At 34.9% G+C, this 20,640-nt stretch overlaps 1 protein-coding gene across 2 annotated transcripts; it reads left to right on the plus strand.

Moving 5' to 3' along the window:
* Positions 1–747: 747 nt before the first annotated feature.
* Positions 748–20,013, plus strand: LOC134532709 (phytanoyl-CoA dioxygenase, peroxisomal-like). 2 transcript variants are annotated; one of them, XM_063369474.1, is made up of 9 exons: positions 748–1,109; positions 6,332–6,401; positions 7,864–8,024; positions 9,588–9,753; positions 10,888–11,001; positions 12,072–12,221; positions 14,591–14,725; positions 16,897–17,034; positions 17,943–20,013. In XM_063369474.1, exons 2-9 carry the CDS (start codon positions 6,339–6,341, stop codon positions 17,997–17,999), a joined length of 984 nt encoding a protein of 327 aa, XP_063225544.1. In that variant the 5' UTR covers positions 748–1,109; positions 6,332–6,338; the 3' UTR covers positions 18,000–20,013. The 2 variants fall into 2 exon arrangements, with proteins under 2 accessions (XP_063225544.1, XP_063225543.1); XM_063369473.1 differs by lacking the exon at positions 17,943–20,013 and having other exon boundaries at positions 757–1,109; positions 16,897–17,130.
* Positions 20,014–20,640: the final 627 nt, after the last annotated feature.

Here is a 20,640-nt window from a genome sequence, read left to right on the forward strand (position 1 = left end):
AGCTGGTAAACAGATTTTAAGAACTTACACTATTGTTGAGATGTGGATGTAGCGCGAAAGTTGATGGCTTTGCGTTCGCTGAGCGTCCGTCCCCTGCGAGCTCCCGACGGTAACTGAGCGCGAGGCCGCGGGGCGGTCTCGCGCTTAACACGTGGAGTGCGGGAAAACAGATCCGGCCAGTTTTGGGCTTGAAAGACATGTTACACAATATATGATTACAAAACAATTGGACATAATTTCCCTTGAATTAATTATCTTTTAAATTGTTATTAAATTGGTTGTTTTTGATTTGAACAGAATAATTACATATTAAATTCGGCACATTGCCACACCCGGCCGGGTGCTGTCGTCGCTTTGGTGTTCGTCGCGGCGCACGTTTACACACTCGGCGGACATCACGCTCGGGTGTGTTCGATGCACTTAAGAGTAAGTGTTGTTGTGACATAACGACCTTTGCGGACCAGAAGGAGCACCGGCGGCTGGCGTCAATACATGTCAAGTACACACACACACACACACACAAACACATATAAAAATATATCTATTTATATTCACTAAAACAAAACACAAAATATACAATTTCACAAAATACAATAACACAAAATATACAATTTCACAAATCATTTAAAAAAACACAAAATATAAAATTACATTTTACTTATAAGTTATTAATTATAGCATATTTCGTTCTCTAAAAATAAATTTAACAGCAATAATTTAATTCGTAATGTTTATTACTATGGCTGCAACGGAAACGTAGGCCAATATTCGGTGTGAAGTAGATGGAGTTTTGTATTTGTCGTTATAATACTTGTCACGCTAATCGCTAACTAGCTTATTATATCAAAATATTGATATATCTTCAAGCATATTTTTTAATAAGTATAACTCTCTTTCACAACTTCAAAATTAGTTTTCATCTGATTAGGGCAATCCGGGGCAATCGGATGTTTCGAAACAATTTTTTTTTATGCACGAATGTCAGGATCACATAGGAAGGTCACAATAGAAAAGATAGACGAACACTCATGATAATGCGTAGTTTATCTTGACAATTATTTTTTTGGAATTTGGGCTGTACCAACTACTTCATTATCCTGCATAACCATGTGAGAACTAATTTAAGCTGTATTTTGCGTTTTGTATTATTTATAGTTCAATTTAATTTACTAAACTTTCTCCAGTGACTTTAGTGGCAACTTGATTATTTTCTAATGTTGCGGATTCTTGTAAATAAGAATAAAAACTATGAGATTACATCACATTAGTAACAGCAAATTCTTATAATTTACATATTGAACAGTGATTCTATGTATTATTAACGTTGCTGACTTACATAAAATTTTTTTGGTAATTGTCTACTGTATGGACATCACTCCAAAAAAAAGGGAAACACTTTAAAATTGATTTATTTAGTTCCTTGTGTTTTTTTATAATGTTTCTGTCAGGCACATTAAGATATTTCACAAACTTTGTGTGTAACAGACAGTTATAATGTTCACCCATGTCGGAATGTGATCGCTGCCATGTTTAAGTCCCAGTAAATGTTGAATACTATTATTACAGCCACATTTGAAACATTGTATTTACGGGTTTAGTGGTGAACGTAAAATTATTGTAAATATTTCTGTAATGTAAATCAAAGAAGTATTGTAAATTTTTGTTTGCTTTAATAGCGTAACTGCAACTATTTTCAATGGGAGATAAGTAATCCTGAGCTGCTTGTTGCTGCCCTACTGTTTACTCGATACTGGATGTAACTTGATCCAGTGGTTATCCAGAAATCCTTAGGAATATAGCGTAGCCTAGGCTCTTTTCAAAAAGACAGGAATGTTTAATGTCCGTCCGTTATGGCCGGGGCCAAACCTGTTTTTTTAATACTAATTTGTTTTCCATTTCAAGTGAATATTGAACAACAATGAACAATATTCGCTTGAAATGGAAAACAGTCTTGGCCCTGGCCATAATGTACTGATATTAAAAATTTCTGTCTTTTTTAAAAACAGCCTCGTCTATTCTATATTCCTAAGGATCTCTGAAGAATCACAGGATCATGTTGCAGCTAGTATCATGTAAACAATGGGGTGACAACAACAGGATCAGGGATATCTCTCATAAGATTTTTGATTTTGCATTTATACTTATAATTGGGTTTTCACCCAGTAGCAAGGAGGGTCCCCTTTTTGCTCACTTTTCCTGCCCCCTTTCTTTTTAGTCATCTCCTCAGGTCCCTTGCATCTCTCACCTCCAGTATTTCTTATTCCAACCCATTCCACTCCCACCATGCCCTCACTAGGAAGGTTTGTCTCCCTTTTTCCGTCCATCTCCCTCTGGAGCTTCTACCTGTGTTCTCTCTGCCCTCTGTACCCACCTCTGTGAACCCAGCTGTCCCTAGCCACACACTCCCTTTTATCACCTTAAACAGTCTGACTAATCTTTCCACCCTCCTGTTCTTCTGAACTGCTTTCCACCCCAACTTCTTAATCATCTCGACTGAACTGTGCATTTCCCCTTCTTGCCCTTCCCTACTCCTCCACATACCCATTACTCATCTCGCTGCTCTACGCCGCACATTCTCCAGCTTCCTTACCTCGGTCACGAGGTAGGGATCCCAGATCACAGCAACATACTCCATCATTGGTCTGACCTACGTGGAGTAGACTTTTTCTGTTACCCTCCTCCCTGCTCTCTATAGGGTCCTGCCATGCAACCCCAGTGCCCTCCTCCCCTTACTCACCACCCTCTGAACCTGTTTTGTCCATCCCAGGTTATCGTATGCAGGGTCATCCCCAGATACTTAAATTCATCTGCCTACTTTATCTCCTGTCCCTTCCAGCTAGGTACACACTTCCTTCATTACCTTCCTTTTCCTCGTGAATCTAAACTTCATGCAGGTGTATCCTTCATACATCATGCAATCGTTTGCAAACATTCTCATCCTGGCCTCCATTCCATCTCCTATATCTTCAGCCCAAATTTTTTTCTTTGCTTTCCACACTCATGCTCCTTCTACACCTTTCTTTGGTTCCTTCCACCTTTCCCTCCAAACTATTGCTACTTCCTATCCCACATGTGTGTTTCCATACCTTCATTTTATCCTCTAGGGCACTATTTTGTCTCCTGAATCTGCTAGTCTCGTCCTATAGCTTCCTAACTATATTATTGTGTGCGCTAAGCCTAGCGATCTCCCTTATCTTATCGTAGCCATCTTGAGCTCCGCCCTTATCTGGTTTGCATCTTTTTGCTCCATCTCCCATCACTTCTATTTCTTCTGCTTGAACTCCTACCCCATGATCCTATTTATACCTGTCTGCTGTTCCTGCTAACACACTTTTTATCCTCTAACTCCTTTAATCTATTCGTCCTGCGTTCATCATACTTTCTATTTGTACTTAGCTCACTTTTTTTCCAGTATTCTAACCTACTCAGTATTACAGTTTCCTTCTGTACAACATAATATAAAATTTCCTCCCTCCATTTCTTACCTTAGCTTCAACCTCTTTCTCCATCACCCCTCTTTAAACCATCCTCTCACAAAACATATTCCACAGCCATTTCCCTATGGTTTCCACCCGACTGCACTAGGTCCCTTCCCCTTGCCTGTACTTTACACCCCTTCCACATTAGCGCCACTCTTATCCGAACAACACGTCTCCTCGTTGCGTAGATCTGTTGCACCTGTCGTGATTTTTGCAAGTTCACACCTCTTATATACCCAATCTTCAGTTTCTAAGCACTCCATCACATCAGTAACATCTCCACATTCTAGATGTAACCATTTGTTGCACTGAATTCCGTTTTACCTCTTCTTTCATGCTTTCCCACATCCCTTGTACTTCACCCTTCCTCCCATGCTTAACCTCTCACATCATTCCTCCTCCCCGTTTCACTCTCCCATTTCCTGAAGCTGCTTCTATAAGTGTTTCACACCTCTCACTTGCAATACCTTTTCCTCAAGCCCATTCCACTCCCGTCCTCACCAGGAACTAGTGCTTCTCTCTTTCTGTTTGCGTCCACTTCCACTTCCTCTGGATCGTCCACTAATGGTCTCTGTATCCATGTCTGTGCGACCCATCTCTCAGCTTTCCCCAGCCCTCATGTTTATTGCCTTGGCTTTTAATTTTTACATTTTGCATCATTTATAAATAGGTATTTGGAAACTTCACTTAAATTTTTGTGCTGCTTGTGTTTCTTGCTGTCGTATGTATCTTGCGGCCTAATTTCCTACGTTTAGAATCAAATCCTACCACCGCAAAGCAGCACCAAAGTGAGCCAATTTTTTTAAAGAATTTTTTTCTGGGACAAATGGCCTGATTTGCATTTTTGAAAACATTTTTTGATTCCTTAATAATGTAATCTAGGTAATCAGGTCCAAACAATTTTTAAAAAGTTAAAACATGTATATAAACTTCAAAAATCCTAAATAACTTCTTTTTAAAAAATTAGTATAATTAATTGGTAATCAATGCACTAAAATAATATTTGTATTGCTTTCCATAGATGAATCCAAACAGAAAAAATAAAAGAAAAAAAAGAAGAAAAAAATGTAATTTTGTATGTTGATAAAGAATGACAATATTTGAAACAAACTGTAGTAATAAGGGAGTTTATTAGTGAGCTAATATCAGAGGTTCTATACTGTTTTAAACCTCCTTGGCTTAGACGAAAGCTCATGCCTGCAAACATTACTGAATTACTTTTTTTGTGCTCTCCTCCATCACACTTCTGAAGAACGAAGTTTTGATTTTGTGTGATGTCAATGCTCCGACTTTATATCTGTTCCGGGATAGAACATTTGAATATTTATTTGGGAAAAAGATTAATAAAAAAAATTTCCTTTCTTCCATGATTAATCTCTGTATTTTTTTCCCCTCAATATTTATCTTAAATATCTATTACTTTAGTATATGTTTACTCTATCAAAAAATAATTTTTAAATAAAAAATAATATCTTTAACTATGGCAGTAGACAATTAAGGCTCATAACAAAATAAGGAACGCAACATCCCATAATACAATGCTGTAACCAAATTAGTGCTAGCAGAGTCACAGGAAACACTAGGGTTTAGGAAGCCACAGTTTGCAAGCAAATTCCATACTCAGTCACAAGGAGGGGAAAGGGGGATAATATTTACTAGATGCTGATACAAAACCTTCAATTTTCAGACTTATGAGCTATAAACACAAGGGACAAGATTATGTTCTATTTTGGTTTTTAAAAACAGGAGATTTCAGTGTTTTTATTTTTTTGAGCTCTGTTTATTCATAACTATAGCATATTTTTTTAAAAAAAATGTGGCACTTAATGATTTTGACTAATATATATTGCACTTTTACAATAAAATAATTTTTAATAAGCATGTTGTAATTATTCGGAACAATTAAAATAAATTGGCAAGTATTTATGTGTTTGGAAAATGTACCATCATAATGTAAAACTGAGTTACTAATAAAATGTAGACATTTTTCCAATTTTTTTATTATATACATTTTGGCACAATTTTCTTGCTAAATAAATTACATTTATTGAATTTACTGTATTAAAAGATTAATTTTTTTGTGATTTGAGTTAATTTTTGGTTATAAATAGGTACAGAATATGTTTTCAATAAAATCTCGAAGTCAGACTGTGACACAAATATTTTGTTTCCCACTCCTACATAGGTCGAATCACTAACATGAAACCTAACTACCCATGAAATTGAAATGAATTAACATAAACGAACATGTTTAAGTGTTGAAAATTCATTATTTAGTTTTTTAGTTGTCTCTTTAGAGAGTTAATTAGTGCTCTTATGTCTTTGATTAAAATCACAAAAGAAATGTCAACATCAGTTGAGTTATTAGTGAGTTAGTAAAATAAAAGAATAACAATAAATGGCTATACTGCAATAATTGTTTGTATTAAGTATTCAAAGTGTTATATAATACTAAGAAATTTTGATGAAATTGAATTAAAAAGTTATATTTCTATTCATCCATACCTTATGGGAAACCACATTCTCATATGTACATATAAAATGCCTACTCCTAGAATGTTTGAAACATGGATGGATGTTCTACCAATAATTAATAGACAGATTATCACAATAGTTAAGTATTTCATGCTTCAAATAATTTAAAAGCAATAAATATGGGTAATTATACTTGCATTTCTCACAACCTACAAGTTTTGCTTGTATTTTAGTTTAGAGTTATGTTAGGCTCAATAAATAAATTTGCATGGTCTTCGTGTGCATACAGTCCAAACTGAATAAGGCAAAAACGTGTTGTTAATGAATGGAGCAACAAGTAGTGTTATTAATGTCTGAAATATTTTTTTTTTCTGTAGAAGCAGTATGGCTTCTGAAAGAAATCAAGTCACCATGAAGCACTTAAAAGGGAATCAAGAGCACAAACTTGTATCCTTTATTTATTACAAACTTGTAAGAACTTAAATCTATATTGTAGGCTTTCTTGGCAAGGGTCTCTAACGGCATCTTGGCTTCAGATGGTGTGCCTGATGATCGGCTGGACTTGTTGCTGTAATCTTCATGGGCGATAGCAATTGAAGGCATTTTGTTCAGGCACTGAATTTATGTAGGGCCGTTTACAGCGGGCTGTTAATATTTACAACAGACTCAGATTTATAGGAGAAGCTATACAAATCAAACAACGCTCCAGTAACATCAACAGGGAAGATGGCTACAAGTTAATGCTGTGTCCAAATTTGTCTGAAGAATGTTCTCATGTCACTTGGTACCAGAAGTGACATCTCATGGGCTGTCTGAACTGGAAGAGAAGTGTGCAAGTAAATTAATCTGTGTACTTCTCGCACACTTGGAGTTAAAGAACGTCACCATTTAAAAAAAAAAATTTTTTTGTAGATAATTTTGATATATCATTTAAGTAATTTAAAGACTCGTTAATTCTTTTTCACTTTGTATATGACTGGTATTAATAAATTGAATGAAAAATTAATACCTAAGCACATTTATAGGGAAGTTTCAACAAATTCACACACATTAATACAGCTCGTAACCACAAAATATTGCCAAAGTGTTTAAACAGTTAAACATAATTTTTCCAACAAAATTTATTTGTTGAAAAAAATGGTATACTCTACTTGTTTGGCTGGCCAATACTGTTTGAAGAGGCCGAACATAGTGAAAGGTCTATAATGATTTAAGGAGCTTCCAAATTGCAGGTCACTAGAAAATTATAACCAGAGAACAAACACCTGTGTTCTAACACAGAGACAGAGCAGTTGGTGTGTTAGGATTACCTGCAAGTATATGACAGATAAGTATTAAAATAAATAAATTAATAAGTAGTTAGTAAGACAGCATTATATATATATATATATATATATATATATATATATATATATATATAATGCATTATATATAACTTATTAACACAACTTGTTGTATATTCTAGAGCCTATGCACATGTAGGAAGGACAGAGATTTAATTAAAAAGATAAAAAATTTAAAGAGAGAGAGACAACTTGGTCACCCAAGCAACTGTATCCTATTTGGCCATATTTCTTTTTTTTTATTGTTTCATTGTGGTTTTTATGACAAAAAAATGACCGGGCAATATTGCGTGAAAGTTATAATGTCACGTAGGAGACAGGTAGAAGAAGTTCAATTCTGGGAATTTTTAAAGTAAATATTGCACTATTAGAATTCGGCAGTTTTAATGTTTCAATAATGACTGGGGGAAAAAAAGAAGGAAAAAATGTATATTCAGACCATTGAAACAGTTAAACAGAATTAATATATTTTCCCCCCTTCGTTTTAAATGTATTTGGATGCACTACACTCGTCTCATAAATTGTGCTGCTGAGAGTTCAGTTCTTTAACCGACACGACATTGCAGACGCCTCACGAGACCTCAGCATCTGTTTCATCAGGTGCCTGTGAGTTCAGGTACACTCTGGACGGGGAAGTCATGAGCCACGGGGAAAGGAGGTTCTACGAGGACAATGGCTACTTGCTCGTCCGCGGCCTGGTGGAACATGCTCTGCTGGATGAGTGTTGGTGAGTCGGTGGGAGTGGCACCTGTTGTGCTGTGCCTGTTAGTAGGGTGGCGCCAGGGGCGCAACAACAGGGGGGGGCAAGGGTATTTTGCCCCCCCCCCCCCTCTGAAACCTTGTAGTGGGGGCAAACGGGGGCAAAGAAAGTGCTGTGTAATCAATTTTTAGATAATAAAACTGCTTAAATAGCACCATTTTCCACCTTGAAATACAAATTTTCCCGGACCCCCCGCTTCAATAGGGGGGATCAATGATTCTTTATAAAAAGGTATATTACCCCCCCCCCCCCCCCCCCCTTTGGAAATTTAGTTGTTGTGGCCCTGGGTGGCACCACTCTCGCTGGTGAGCTTGCAGCACCGGGCAGCACTTGCCCAGGCTGTGACAGTACTGCTGACCAGTAGTTTCATGTATTGATGACATGCAATTATGTGGTGGACACATACGTAAGTTACTATGTCAGTTAAACTATCAAAATGAAAAATTAGTTGAAAATTGTCATGTAGTGTTTGACTTTTATAACATGGATAAACCATATAATCAAGCTATGCTTTGCTTGAGAATTTTGCCCATGTTGTGAGAGTTTACAGAACATTTTTTTCTTTTTTGTTATATTACTGTATTTAATCATATTTCTTTGCTTATTTGGATTTAATTCTACGTGTGAATAATTTATTTTAGTTTATGACCCCTGATAGTTCGTCTTAAGTGGTTTATGTTCGTTGTATTTATTATTGTTGGTTTTTCATCGCTCTTTCTTCCTGATGGCCAAGTTAAGTATTTTTTTGCAATAATTTTTTAAATAGTCAAGATTATTTTTTTTAATTTTTAATTACTACCACCACTTTTACTGTGCTTTTTTAATTTAATTACTTCCACGCAGCAACGGAAGATTACAGATATTATTTACTAGAAATTTTTTATTACATTTCTGCTTGTGTTATGATTTTTACTATTCCTACTACAATATTAGGAAAGCAGCCAGAAAGAATAGGTTTGGACGAGGCTTATCTCGATGGATAGATGATCAAGAAAGTCGGGGCGATACTAACGAATGCAGCTGAAACCAGTAGGAAGGACATACAGCCGTTGAATCTCCTTGTAATGATGTTGGGGTCCTCAAGAAAGTGACCGATGGGGTAGCAGAAAACACAAAGACTAAATTTCACATTTTTCTATGCTAATAAATTATAGGTATATTTTTAAGTTGCGATTATGTCATGACTATTCAATTTTTTCATTGTACGTTCCAGGATAGTTTCACCGGTTTAAGTTTTATTTGGCACACCAATATGCTTTAGTATATCCCCTGATGTCCATGAAAGTTAATATGTACGGGTGCATGCTGCCACTCTTGAGGTCTTCCATCTTGATGACTTTGGCTCGTGGCTACAGCAGAAACATGCACGTGCATTGTATTTAAAACATGTTAAATATCTGTTTTGCGATGCACGTGCATTTCATTGCATTTCCCATTACGTACTAAAATTTCACCCTCAACGTGCCTAAAGTATAACTTAAAACAAAAAAAGATTAATTGATCTCTAAGAAGCGCTTGTGTTACTCGCAGCCGGCGGTTCGTTGACGTGTGCGAGGGCCGGGTGCCGAGGAGCAACATGGTGCTGATGAAGGACAAGTCCCTGCTGGCGACCGAAGCTGCCGGGGAGAAGCTGTACTACAAGCTGCAGGACATAGTGTGGGACGACGTGTTCTCCAAGTACATCCTGCACCCTCGGGTAGTTCCTTCATCCCCCCCCCCACCTCTTCGACTTTAACTAAGCCGTCTCTCGCGTCGGTGCGTGTGTCGGCTCTCTCGCCTCGTGATTCACGACACCCCGCACATGCCAGGGGCGTAGCCGGGGGGGGGGGGTTAGGGGTTCAACCCCCCCCCCTCCCCTTAGCACCAAATCTTTAATTAATTTCTTATTCATCACTCAAACAAATTTCGTATTAAAATTAATAAAATTTTTACCATTACAATATTTAAATTTAAGTGCCGAAAACTGCTAAAATAGCACTATTTTACACCTTAAAATCCAAATTTTCTCGGGGAGGACCCCCGGACCCCCTGCTTTAATACGGGTTGGGGGGCGGGGGGGGGGGGAGCATGCTTCTTGACATCCCCCATACACAAATCCTGGCTACGCCACTGCTGGCAGCTGACGGCAAAGCTTAAATTTCTGAACGAACGATGGACTCGACATCTCCTCGGCATCGAGGTAGTACAAACTGTGATGAGTGGTGAGATGATAATGGAGCATTTGTGGAAGTAACTTAAAACGAGGTGATTAGGGTCAGAGCAGTGATAATGGGATCAAGTTTGTAACATATCTTGAAACAAAACACAGCAAAAAAATTATAGTACAATTACTTGACAAAGTAAATGTAAATAGTGATTAAATGTTAGAAATACATTTCAGATAAGACACTTTGTTTGATTTTAATATGTTTTCCAGAGATAATTTTGGAGGATAGTCTTATCAGTAAGAATTTAACCAACCATCTTAATTATATTTTATGCTTTAACTATTTAACATTGTCATCTTCTTGAAGTATTTTGTGAAATTAAAAAAAAAATTTCTCTGGATTTTGGTGAAGGTGATGAAGTAAAGGGGATCTTAAAAATTCTTAAGGCCATGCATGTCATTACACTAAAGTAAATATCAGTTGAAAATATCTGTGGCAAAACATAAATGCAAAGGAGTTATCGAGTTAAAATTTTATAAATACCCCTGGAATAAAAGTAATCATGGAAAAAAAAAAGAGACTAAAAAAATCGCCATGGTGTGTGAGACGGAGAGAGAGTCGAGCCACGCACAGTTTGTTTGTTCGTTCAACCCAGCTTCATAGATCCACTTCTGTGTTTCTAGGTGCTGGACTACGTGGAGTGTTTCACCGGACCGAATGTGAAGGCAGTGCACACTATGCTCATCAACAAGCCCCCTGACTCGGGGAAGATGACATCCATCCACCCTCTGCACCAGGTGAAAATGATTTAAAATTTATCTGCAGAATTCCTGGATACTCAAAATTCAACTTCCTACGGGGTGGTTCCGAGAACAAGTAATAATTTAATGATGGTGTGGATAATTTTTGGACAGTGTACCTTATTTTAACAATAATATATAGTTTACACTTGATTATTTTATTGGTCAAGCACCTTGACATTAGTTACAGTGAGTCTCTATCCGAGTGGTTCGCAGATCACTTAAATCCTGGTTGTCCCACCGTTCCTAAGCCTCTGTGTGAACTGTGCAAGAAAAACCTTAGTTTTACCTTTTCTATCACTTATAGCCAGTTGCACCATGCTGCTATTCGATATGCGATCCAATGATCTTCTAAACATTGCACTAACACCTACTGGGACAATACGATCTTCACTTGTGTGAACCGGAAGTTTATGCATTTTCTGTCTGTGGCAACATTTCTATTGGTGAGCTAGAACGATATGAAGTCGCTATAATTGATTGTGACACAGTGAGAAAATGGTTAGTTTGGTTGCCTTATCTGTTCATGCAGCAGAAGCTTTATGTCTATTTATATTTTTATAGTCTAAAAAATGAATAGGTATTTTAAAAAAAAGCTTCTCTTTAATAGTATCATGTGTATTACTGACGAAATAAAAAAAAATCTTGACTAAATCAATAAACTACAATAACGAGCATTTCAAACACTTAAAAAGTTACATAAGAAGTGATTGTAAAACTAGAAATAGTTGCATTTTTCTTACATGTATTTTATATTATATGAAATTTTTGTAAATCGTTATCTGATATTTACATCTGAATGCAGTAATAATCTGCAATAAGTTCAGAACAAATTCAAGGAAAGTCTGCTCGCACCGTATTGATCCGAGATTGTCGTCATGAAATGACGAATTGGTCGGTTCATCTCAAATTTCCCAGTGATTTCCGTTCAACGCTCTAAACACAGTGGCGCCACAGAAAATGTGGTTGAACCATTGTCATGAAAGGAGATTATGCCTGAGTTCTAATGGTGCAACTGGCCATTTGACTTCACTGCCATGTGTTAATTGTTTTTTTTTTTTTTTCAGGACCTTCATTATTTTCCATTCCGCCCGGCAGATCGCATCGTGGCTGCGTGGACCGCGATGGAGAGAGTCACAGTGGACAATGGGTGCTTGGTGGTCATACCGGGCACTCACAAAGGAAAATTGGAGCCTCATGACTACCCTGATTACGAAGTGAGTTTAATGAATTTTTTTTTATTGGGGTTTGAGTGGCAAAGTAATAAAAGTACAGTAAATATAATGAAAATAGCATGTAAGGAGTTTCATGACTCAAACAGCATCTTGGTTATTTATTAATTTTTTTGTCGAAGAGGATGAGGGCGAGGGAGAAGAGAGAAAATAATGTGTTGAAATCAGTTTTCTCTAATTTGAACTTTCTTTTGAAATGGATGTCAACAATGCTGAAAAAGTAATCAATCTGAGTAGTGGAGTTCTTTTGGTGTCTGTTGTCAGAGGCGTATTGCGATCTAAAGCAAAAGTGGAAAATGAGAATAAATTCAGCAACAGAACATGTTCAGAATATGTACACAGATATACATACATATATGTACTGTTACAAAAAAGATTTTTGTAAAAGGAGTGGGTTATTCAGCATTCAGTGTTTTTTTTGGTAGGTGGTAGTAGTTTGATTAATGAGGTTTTGGACGACTGAGCATCTCTGGCTTCATTGAACAGTTGTATAAAAGTTTTACTTATGAAACGATGGGAAATATTAACATTTAAATATTTTGCCAGTTAATTCTTGGTTCAATGCCCATAACCCAAACTTAAACCTTATTCTTTGACCATTAATTAATTAAACTTTAAGTAAATTGTTAGGAGCAAAAATTGAGTTCTTCATTCCAGTTTGCGCACAACTTGACTTGGCTTACAGCATGAAGTGTTATGAACAATATTTAAACGCAGGTATTATGTAGCTGGGATTGTCATAAGTTAATTGAGAAAATACTCAAATGTGAACCAACTGCAATTGTATATACAGTAGACTCCCATTTATCTGGGGTAATGACTAGCAAGGGGTCCGTGGATAATCCAAAAACATGGTTAAAGCTAAGTTAAAATAAAAAAAAATAAAAAAACTTAAATTTTCTTTTATCCTGACATTCTAGACCAGGGGTCGGCAACCTGCGGCTCGCGAGCCACATGCGGCTCTTTGGATGTGAAGCTGCGGCTCTTTAGTTCCGTACCAGAAATACTGCATCACCAGGTCATTTATACAGAAAATACTTTTTTTATTACAAACCAGTGGTAAGTCTGGTTTTTTTCCACGCTTGTTATATTTTACTAAACAAAATGTCATCAAGCAGTTAAATTATCCATTTAAAGCTATCCATCCGCCCGAGTACTTACGGGCCCACCCAACAGATAGGCTTATATATGAATAAATTTTTCTTATGAATAAATATTAGTTTTTTTTATCAAAAAACTTTATTTATGCAAGTAGGTACTATTTATTGTTGGCAAGAAAAAATTTTGTGGCTCTTTAAAAACATTGAAATTTTGTAAATTTTAATTTTTGGCTCTTCCGACTCAAAAGGTTGCCGACCCCTGTTCTAGACAAACACTGTAACAGATGCCTCTCGAAGTAAAGCCCTAATTCGTTCCAGTATAACAGAGCGCTAATCAAAACAGCGCAAGTCAAATGCGTTTTTTCAATAAAAGAGTATTTTAATCAAGACACTACTCCCGTTAAAATTATTATACAGTACTAACAGTATGGCTAATGTATTTATGTCTAAATACATTAGCCATGCATTTAACTAAATATTAAGTAACATTGAGCTTAAACCACCTAAAATTAAATTTAATACATATTCACATAGTGCATTGTTTACATAATGAGGCTTGAACGTAACATTCCTATGTAAGTTGTAATAAGATAAAAAAAGCATAAACTTAACATTTCCTATTATTAGAAAGATTATTTAATTTGTAAACGTAATTCCTGTTATTTATTAGATGTGTTTCTGCTATGATTTGCAAAAATTGCATCGTAGGAGGTGCGAGGTAAACTAGCCCTTAAAGCTTCTGGTTACACCTGACATGCGGGATGGCAGAATATGAACATTGGCTAAGAAAGTGAATACCTATTGAGGAAAGAGATAAATATTGTTTGATAATTCATCATATTATTAATTTGTTGCATTACTAATTAACTGCATTGGATTTTTTTTGTTACATAAGTGTCGTTATCATTGTGCGTGCACAAAAAAATTGTTTATAGAAGTGAAATATGCTACGGTTAACCCGCAAACCAGATAATCCACACCTGACTAATCAGGAGTCTACTATAGTAGTTAATTGTCTGTACAATTGGATGGGATTTTTATATATAAGTTGTTTCTAAAATTGAATTGGAAACACTATAATTTATACATCTAGGAAAGTGCATTTAATTTTTTGTTAATATAGGTTATTTATCTCCTGATACTGATACTCTAATCAAGGTATTTAATGTACATAATAAAATTGATGATTCTCTGATGAATGGTTTTAAATGTTGAGTATGTGCGATTATAATATTTGTATTTTTTATTTTGCAGAATGGTGTTAACAAGGCCTTTCATGGCGTGAAAGGTTTTGAAAATCATCCGCTTTTACCACTGGAAATGGAAAAAGGAGACACAGTGTTTTTTCATCCCATTCTCGTCCATGGCTCTGGTATTAATACAACCAAGGTTGTATTTATTTTTTATTTTTAAATACTCTATGTAGACAAAAAAATAGACATAGTACTAGATATTACTAAAGCACATGGTGCCCATGGTGTTACAATATTCACATCATTGGCTTTTGGCTTTCTCTACCGAATCTTCCCACTGAGTTAAATTCAACGCCATTATGAATTTGGACTTGTTGAACAATTAGTTATTTTATGAACAATATTTTGATGAAATTTTAGATCAAGGTTTTCTATAATTTCTCAAATTAACAGCGAGATCTTAGTATTGGGAGCAGAGAGCTAAAATATTAAGTAGTTTCATATAGTGGAACCTCATTTTAAATTATTGCACTCTAAAGGATTATTCACTTTAAGTATTTATTAACATCCCTACAAAATGATAAACATTCAGTGAGGTAATTTTCCATATAAGTGCTGTCAAATCACAAGAAAGCTCAAAGTATTGAATGAATGTATGGTTTAACGTCTTTTTTCGAGTCATGGTCATTGGAGACTATGAATGGAGCATTGAGGGACTAGTTGGTAATTGAAAGAATGGTATCAAGAATGAAGCATAGCTGAAAAAAATAAATATCAAAAATTCTTGCTAAAAATATCAGAACTAAAGAATGTCATTATAAAGCGTATTCGCTGTATTTTCAAAACAATTTGTGATGAAAAATTCTTAGAAGACAAACTTCACAGAAAAAAGTGTTAGTCATTCAGACTCGTTTAAAATTGTTTAATTTACACCCGCCCCTTACAGTAATGCTCTAATTCGTTGCAGGAAAAAAGACCACTAATCAAAACAGCGCTAATAAAATATGTTTATCCCACAAGAGTGCTTGATAATCATAATAATTTGTTTTCTAATCAGGTAAGTGTGGCTGCTGACTATCATTTTGTAAAGACACTGCTCCTGTTAAAATTATTTTATGGTACAAATATATGTCTAAATACATTTAAAGTAGATTTAAATAAATTTTCAAATAATATTTTGAGATTAAACAACACAAAATTAAATTTATAAAGTTCATGTACCACATTGTTTACATAATAAGGCTTGGGTACAGCATTCCTAAGTAGGTGCTAACAAATTTCTGAGTTACACAATAATAATTTTATTAATATAGGATATATTTTTCAGTTCTTATAATAATTAAAAAAGCATAAACTTAACTTTTCTATTACTATAAAGATTATTTAACTGTTTGCAAAATTTCTGCCTCTGTTTATGAAATGTGTGTCTGCCATGATTTGCTAATAGGCGCATTTGCCACTAGTACATTCTAGTAGGTGCAAGGTAAACTAGCCCTGAAAGCTTCTAGCTTTACTCTTCGTAGATGCTATTGACATAGGGGATAGTGTAAAATAAATGTTGGCTAAACACAGAGGTGACTTCGGAGATAAATACGTAGTGAAGGGAGCAAATAGCTATTAAGGAAAGAGCAAAATATTGTTTGTTGAGTCGTCACATTACTAATTCGTTGCAATGTATTTAATTCTACACAAGTGCCATTGGTATTGCCCTTGTGCCGCATGTAAATAAAAATTCATGTAAAAGAAAACAATGCTACTTCAAATCATGTTGTAATCAATTGGCATCATTTTTTTAAACAGCACTAATCGAACAGCGTTACTTCGAGAGGCGGGTGTACTTATAAACCTAAATGAAACCACTTCTTTATGCTCACGCGATTTTGTTTAATATATAATGCACATCGAATTTAAATTATATGCTAGAAAAAATTAACACTGTTTGGAAACTCAAATTTTCTACACAATTTTTTTAAACATGAGAGTTGGAATAAACTCATAAAAAAAAGATGTGATTGTAAAAATGGTTCTGTCCAAAATAACAGGCTTTGTATATGATAAACTTTAGTACACTTTAGGTGTATCTTCATTACCAATTCCTGCAAAAATTTTTTTATATCATTTTCGTTAAGTGAATGTTCCAGATAAAATGTAACTGAAGTAGTGTTTTTTAAGTTCCCAGCATCTTTAATTTACAACATTAAGTAATAAGTATTTAGGTCACAATGTGCATTTTTGTGGCAATGAATTTGAGGTGTCAGTATTTGCTAATGGTGCACATAAAGCTTGAACTAAACATGTACGGATGATGCTGGTAACTTACACATTGCATGAGTTTTTGAATGTGTGTGGTATTTGATTTTTCCTTAGGGCTTCAGGAAAGCCATCTCCTGCCATTATGCTGCAAGTGAATGCCATTACATAGACGTGAAGGGGACAACCCAGGAAAATATTGCCAAAGAGGTAGAAGAGCTAGCTCTTCGCAAAGGATTCGACTTAGACTTTCAGGTATTGCTTTGTTTCAGCATTATACATGTATTTTCTGAGGCAGATGTAAAAAGTAAAAAAAAAAAAAAAAACATTTTTTGAAGGACCTACATTATGACTGTGGCTAACAGATAAATTTTAAAATTTTAATAATGCTTCTTTTGTCTAAGTTGATGTATTAGCTGTAAGTTTGATATTATCGCACCTATTCAAAATTCACACATGATTTACAAAATTCTGAAGCGTGGAACATGTGTTACAATATTGTCAGCTTAATGCTTATAGGTATTATAGCTAATGGTAATGACATATTAAATGAAACATAACCATGACTATTTTGTCATTACATCCATGGTCAAAGTTATCGCCGAATATGTAAACTAGATTGAACTTCAGTTTTAAATTATTTTAAAGTTGTGTTAAAAGCATAGCATGGATTTTTTGAAAAGGTGTATTTAAAAAGTGTCTTTGTACTGTTTAGTTTGTTCTCGTTGAAATTAAAATTTTTGGGAGCCCTACTTAAACACCTACTTCCAGCTCATTGTGTATCCTTGCACCAGATGATAGAATCAACTTTGCCTTGGACCTTGCGACTTATATCTTTTCATTGATTACGAGAAAATTGGAACATTTTAGAACTTTATTTGTATTAAATGGTATGCCAAGTTGGGCAATAGTTTCTATTTTTTAAAAAGTGGCCTAATTTAGATGCTTCCAAATAAAGCATTTTACTTTTGGTTAGGCAGTGCACATGGAACTCCTTTTCATAGCTCTCAGATATTCTGTTTGTGTAAGGCAGTGTGGTGGTACATTCATTCACTGTAAAGCGTAGTTTTTCTTTCCTCAAATGTTATTTTAAAAAAAAATCTGTGTGATGGTTAAAATATTACATGCAATAATGAATTTTGGTTTTGGTTTGTTGTGTGCAGACATTATGGAAACTGCGTATGAGGCTAGCAAGAGGAAGAGAACTTTCACGATTATGATGAAGAAACGTTACTCATGATTTCTTGTGACTAAAAAATAATCCATTTTTCTCATAAATTCTGTTTCACTTTTATTCACTAAATTTTGACATAAATTTTAGCCTGAGAAACAGTATGCAAACATGTGAAGTATTGTGTCAGGGAGTATGAAAAAAATTGTGCCTAAAATATAATTTTGTAACTGTAATCTTTTAGAAAAATTATATAACTCCTGGTTTTATTTATGTTTTAAAAGAACTATATAACAGTTATATGAAACATCTGTTGCTGAGTATAGAATATTGTGGATATTAAGTAGAGATGACTAGAAGCAGATATAATACTATTTTACCAGTCCGTAGATATTTAAAAAATTCACATCCATACTAGAGTTTAAAGTAAGCTATTACTGTGGGACAATGCACAATCCTAGACAAATTAATAATAGTATATTTACACAACACTTCAGAAAGAATTTTGCATACAACAGACAGCAAAATTTTAAACATCCCAAGTTAATTAATTAATTTAAATATCTCTTCCGTGATGATAATTTCAGTTTAGGCAACCCACGTAGCGTGTGAAGGTGATGTGATCCAGCAGTGAATTACAGTAATAATGACCAGTTGCACCAATAGAGTTCTAGCGTGTTCTAACGTCAGAAACTGGTTTGATCGGGGTCTGACCACATTTTTTGTTGCACCGTTGTGTTTTGAGAGCTGAATGAAGATCGTTGGGGACTTCAATCTGAACTAACTCTCGGGGTGTTTCTTGGTCAGTGGTCTCGAATCGACACTGATTGAGCAGACTTGACTGGCATTTCTACAGACTTTATGCAGGTTAATTTAATCGGTCGTAAATATTAGAATTGTATTTACAAAATTCAAATAATTCATAATACTGGTATCTAAACTGCTACTTATTCTAATCTACAACCACTTCTCATGTGAAATACCCTATATTAAGTGTTTGAAAAGCTTGTTATTTAGTGTAATGGTCTTACAATACTTTTTAATTTTTCATAAATACTTTCCATATTAAATAGTGACTTTATTTAAAGTCAAAACCTGAGTTGCTGTGTATTCAAAATCAAATTTTATGTTTGTTCAGATAAAAAAAAGTACTGATTGACCATCAAATAGTAACATGACCACACCAGCCATTCTTAGTCTGTTTGAAAACCATGCGAGAGACACGGGAGAATGTATTTTATTGACAGGCCAGATGTAATGAAGAGGACAGGCAATTGTCAAAATTTAGTGAAGCTACATGAGACAGTGTAGTAGTGTTATCTTATTTTATTTACAACTGTAATTTACCAGGTCGTAGGGCTTGTTTTGGTCTTGCAGAATAATTTTGCACCCCACCCTTTCTCCTTTAGAAGCTTTGAATAAAAGTTAACCAAGATCGTGCAAGAACTTATCTTCCAAAATATCATATCAAATTTATTTTGATACTAGTCCGGACACTATTTTTAGTTCTTTTATTATATCTATGTTTGTGAATTTCATAAAATGGCGGGAATGATACATATTTTAATACAATTCATATTTGTGTTTTTTTTTATTTCTGCTACATATTTTATCTGATTTGTGGGTGTATGTCATATTAAGTTTTTTTACTCTGTGTAAAAATATTATTGTAGAGAGGAATGTAAGATAGTGTTAAGTTTATTCAACTGAATTAGTCAGTGTCCAAATATATTTTTGATATAAAAATTTACTGAACCAAATAGTTCAGTTTTATTTAAAAACTAAGGTGGAAGCCATAAGGAGTATCATATTTGTTAAAAAGAGGTAATTTGCCACTTGTTTTTAGCTACTGTTATAATTGCTTAATGTGTCTATGGTAATTTGCGTGGTGTAGAGTTCTGTAATGTGTGTTTACAGGTATGTAACTCTAAATTAGCTCAGGAAATGAAGTCAGCAGTTTTCTAGTTGTCCTTAGTAGTTTTTGTCTTTGTATACTGTTTTTTTTATATTGTCTTGTGTCTGTCTGTGCTGTAATAAAGTTGTGGCTATTTTCTTCCACTGAATTTTCAGTGTTTTCTGTGTTCTAAATTTTTTTTACGTAGCCATATTTTGGCTTGTCTTTTGTATGTTTGCCTTTTTTTTTATCTGTATTGATGTTTCTTATGACATACAGTGCACTCAGCAATGGCATATATTAAAAAATAATAATTAACTAAAAGGAACACTGTTGGTGTTCCTGAGAAAAAAAAATAGCTTTTGAGATAGTTACAAATGAATGCTAAACATTTGGTTGACTAAAATATACTTTTGTTTGGCCAAGTCAGGAGTTGGTAGCAATGAAAAGCTAGGCTGGTTGGGCTTACCCCATGCAGCATTTTTTCTTCAAATGTCAATCTTAGTACAAGCTTGTTTCATGTTCAATCTTGATGAGATCCTCAATCTTGGAATTAAGTTGTGTGTGTAACTATTTTACCTTATTCAGTGACAATATAGTTTATGTTAAGATGGTAAAAGTTTGCATTAAGAGTACAAATTGCTGCCATCAGAGGTTATCTCAACCAGATCCTATTCCTGTACACAAATACAAACGTGATAAATAAAAGTTAGCTTATCAACACGATTATTATGACGTTCTATGATGATATGGAAGCGGACAAAGATTACCAAAGCGACTGTACGTTGCATACTCC

This window comes from Bacillus rossius, chromosome 6 (genome assembly GCF_032445375.1).
Source record: "Bacillus rossius redtenbacheri isolate Brsri chromosome 6, Brsri_v3, whole genome shotgun sequence".
NCBI lineage: Eukaryota > Metazoa > Arthropoda > Insecta > Phasmatodea > Bacillidae > Bacillus > Bacillus rossius.

Excerpts from the sequence above, each read along its gene's own strand:
- LOC134532709 (XM_063369473.1), top strand. The coding sequence starts at position 6,339 with ATGGCTTCTGAAAGAAATCAAGTCACCATGAAGCACTTAAAAGGGAAT. Across the intron at positions 8,025-9,587 it reads GCTCTGCTGGATGAGTGTTG|CCGGCGGTTCGTTGACGTGT; the intron begins GTGAGTCGGTGG and ends TGTTACTCGCAG. Across the intron at positions 11,002-12,071 it reads CCATCCACCCTCTGCACCAG|GACCTTCATTATTTTCCATT; the intron begins GTGAAAATGATT and ends TTTTTTTTTCAG.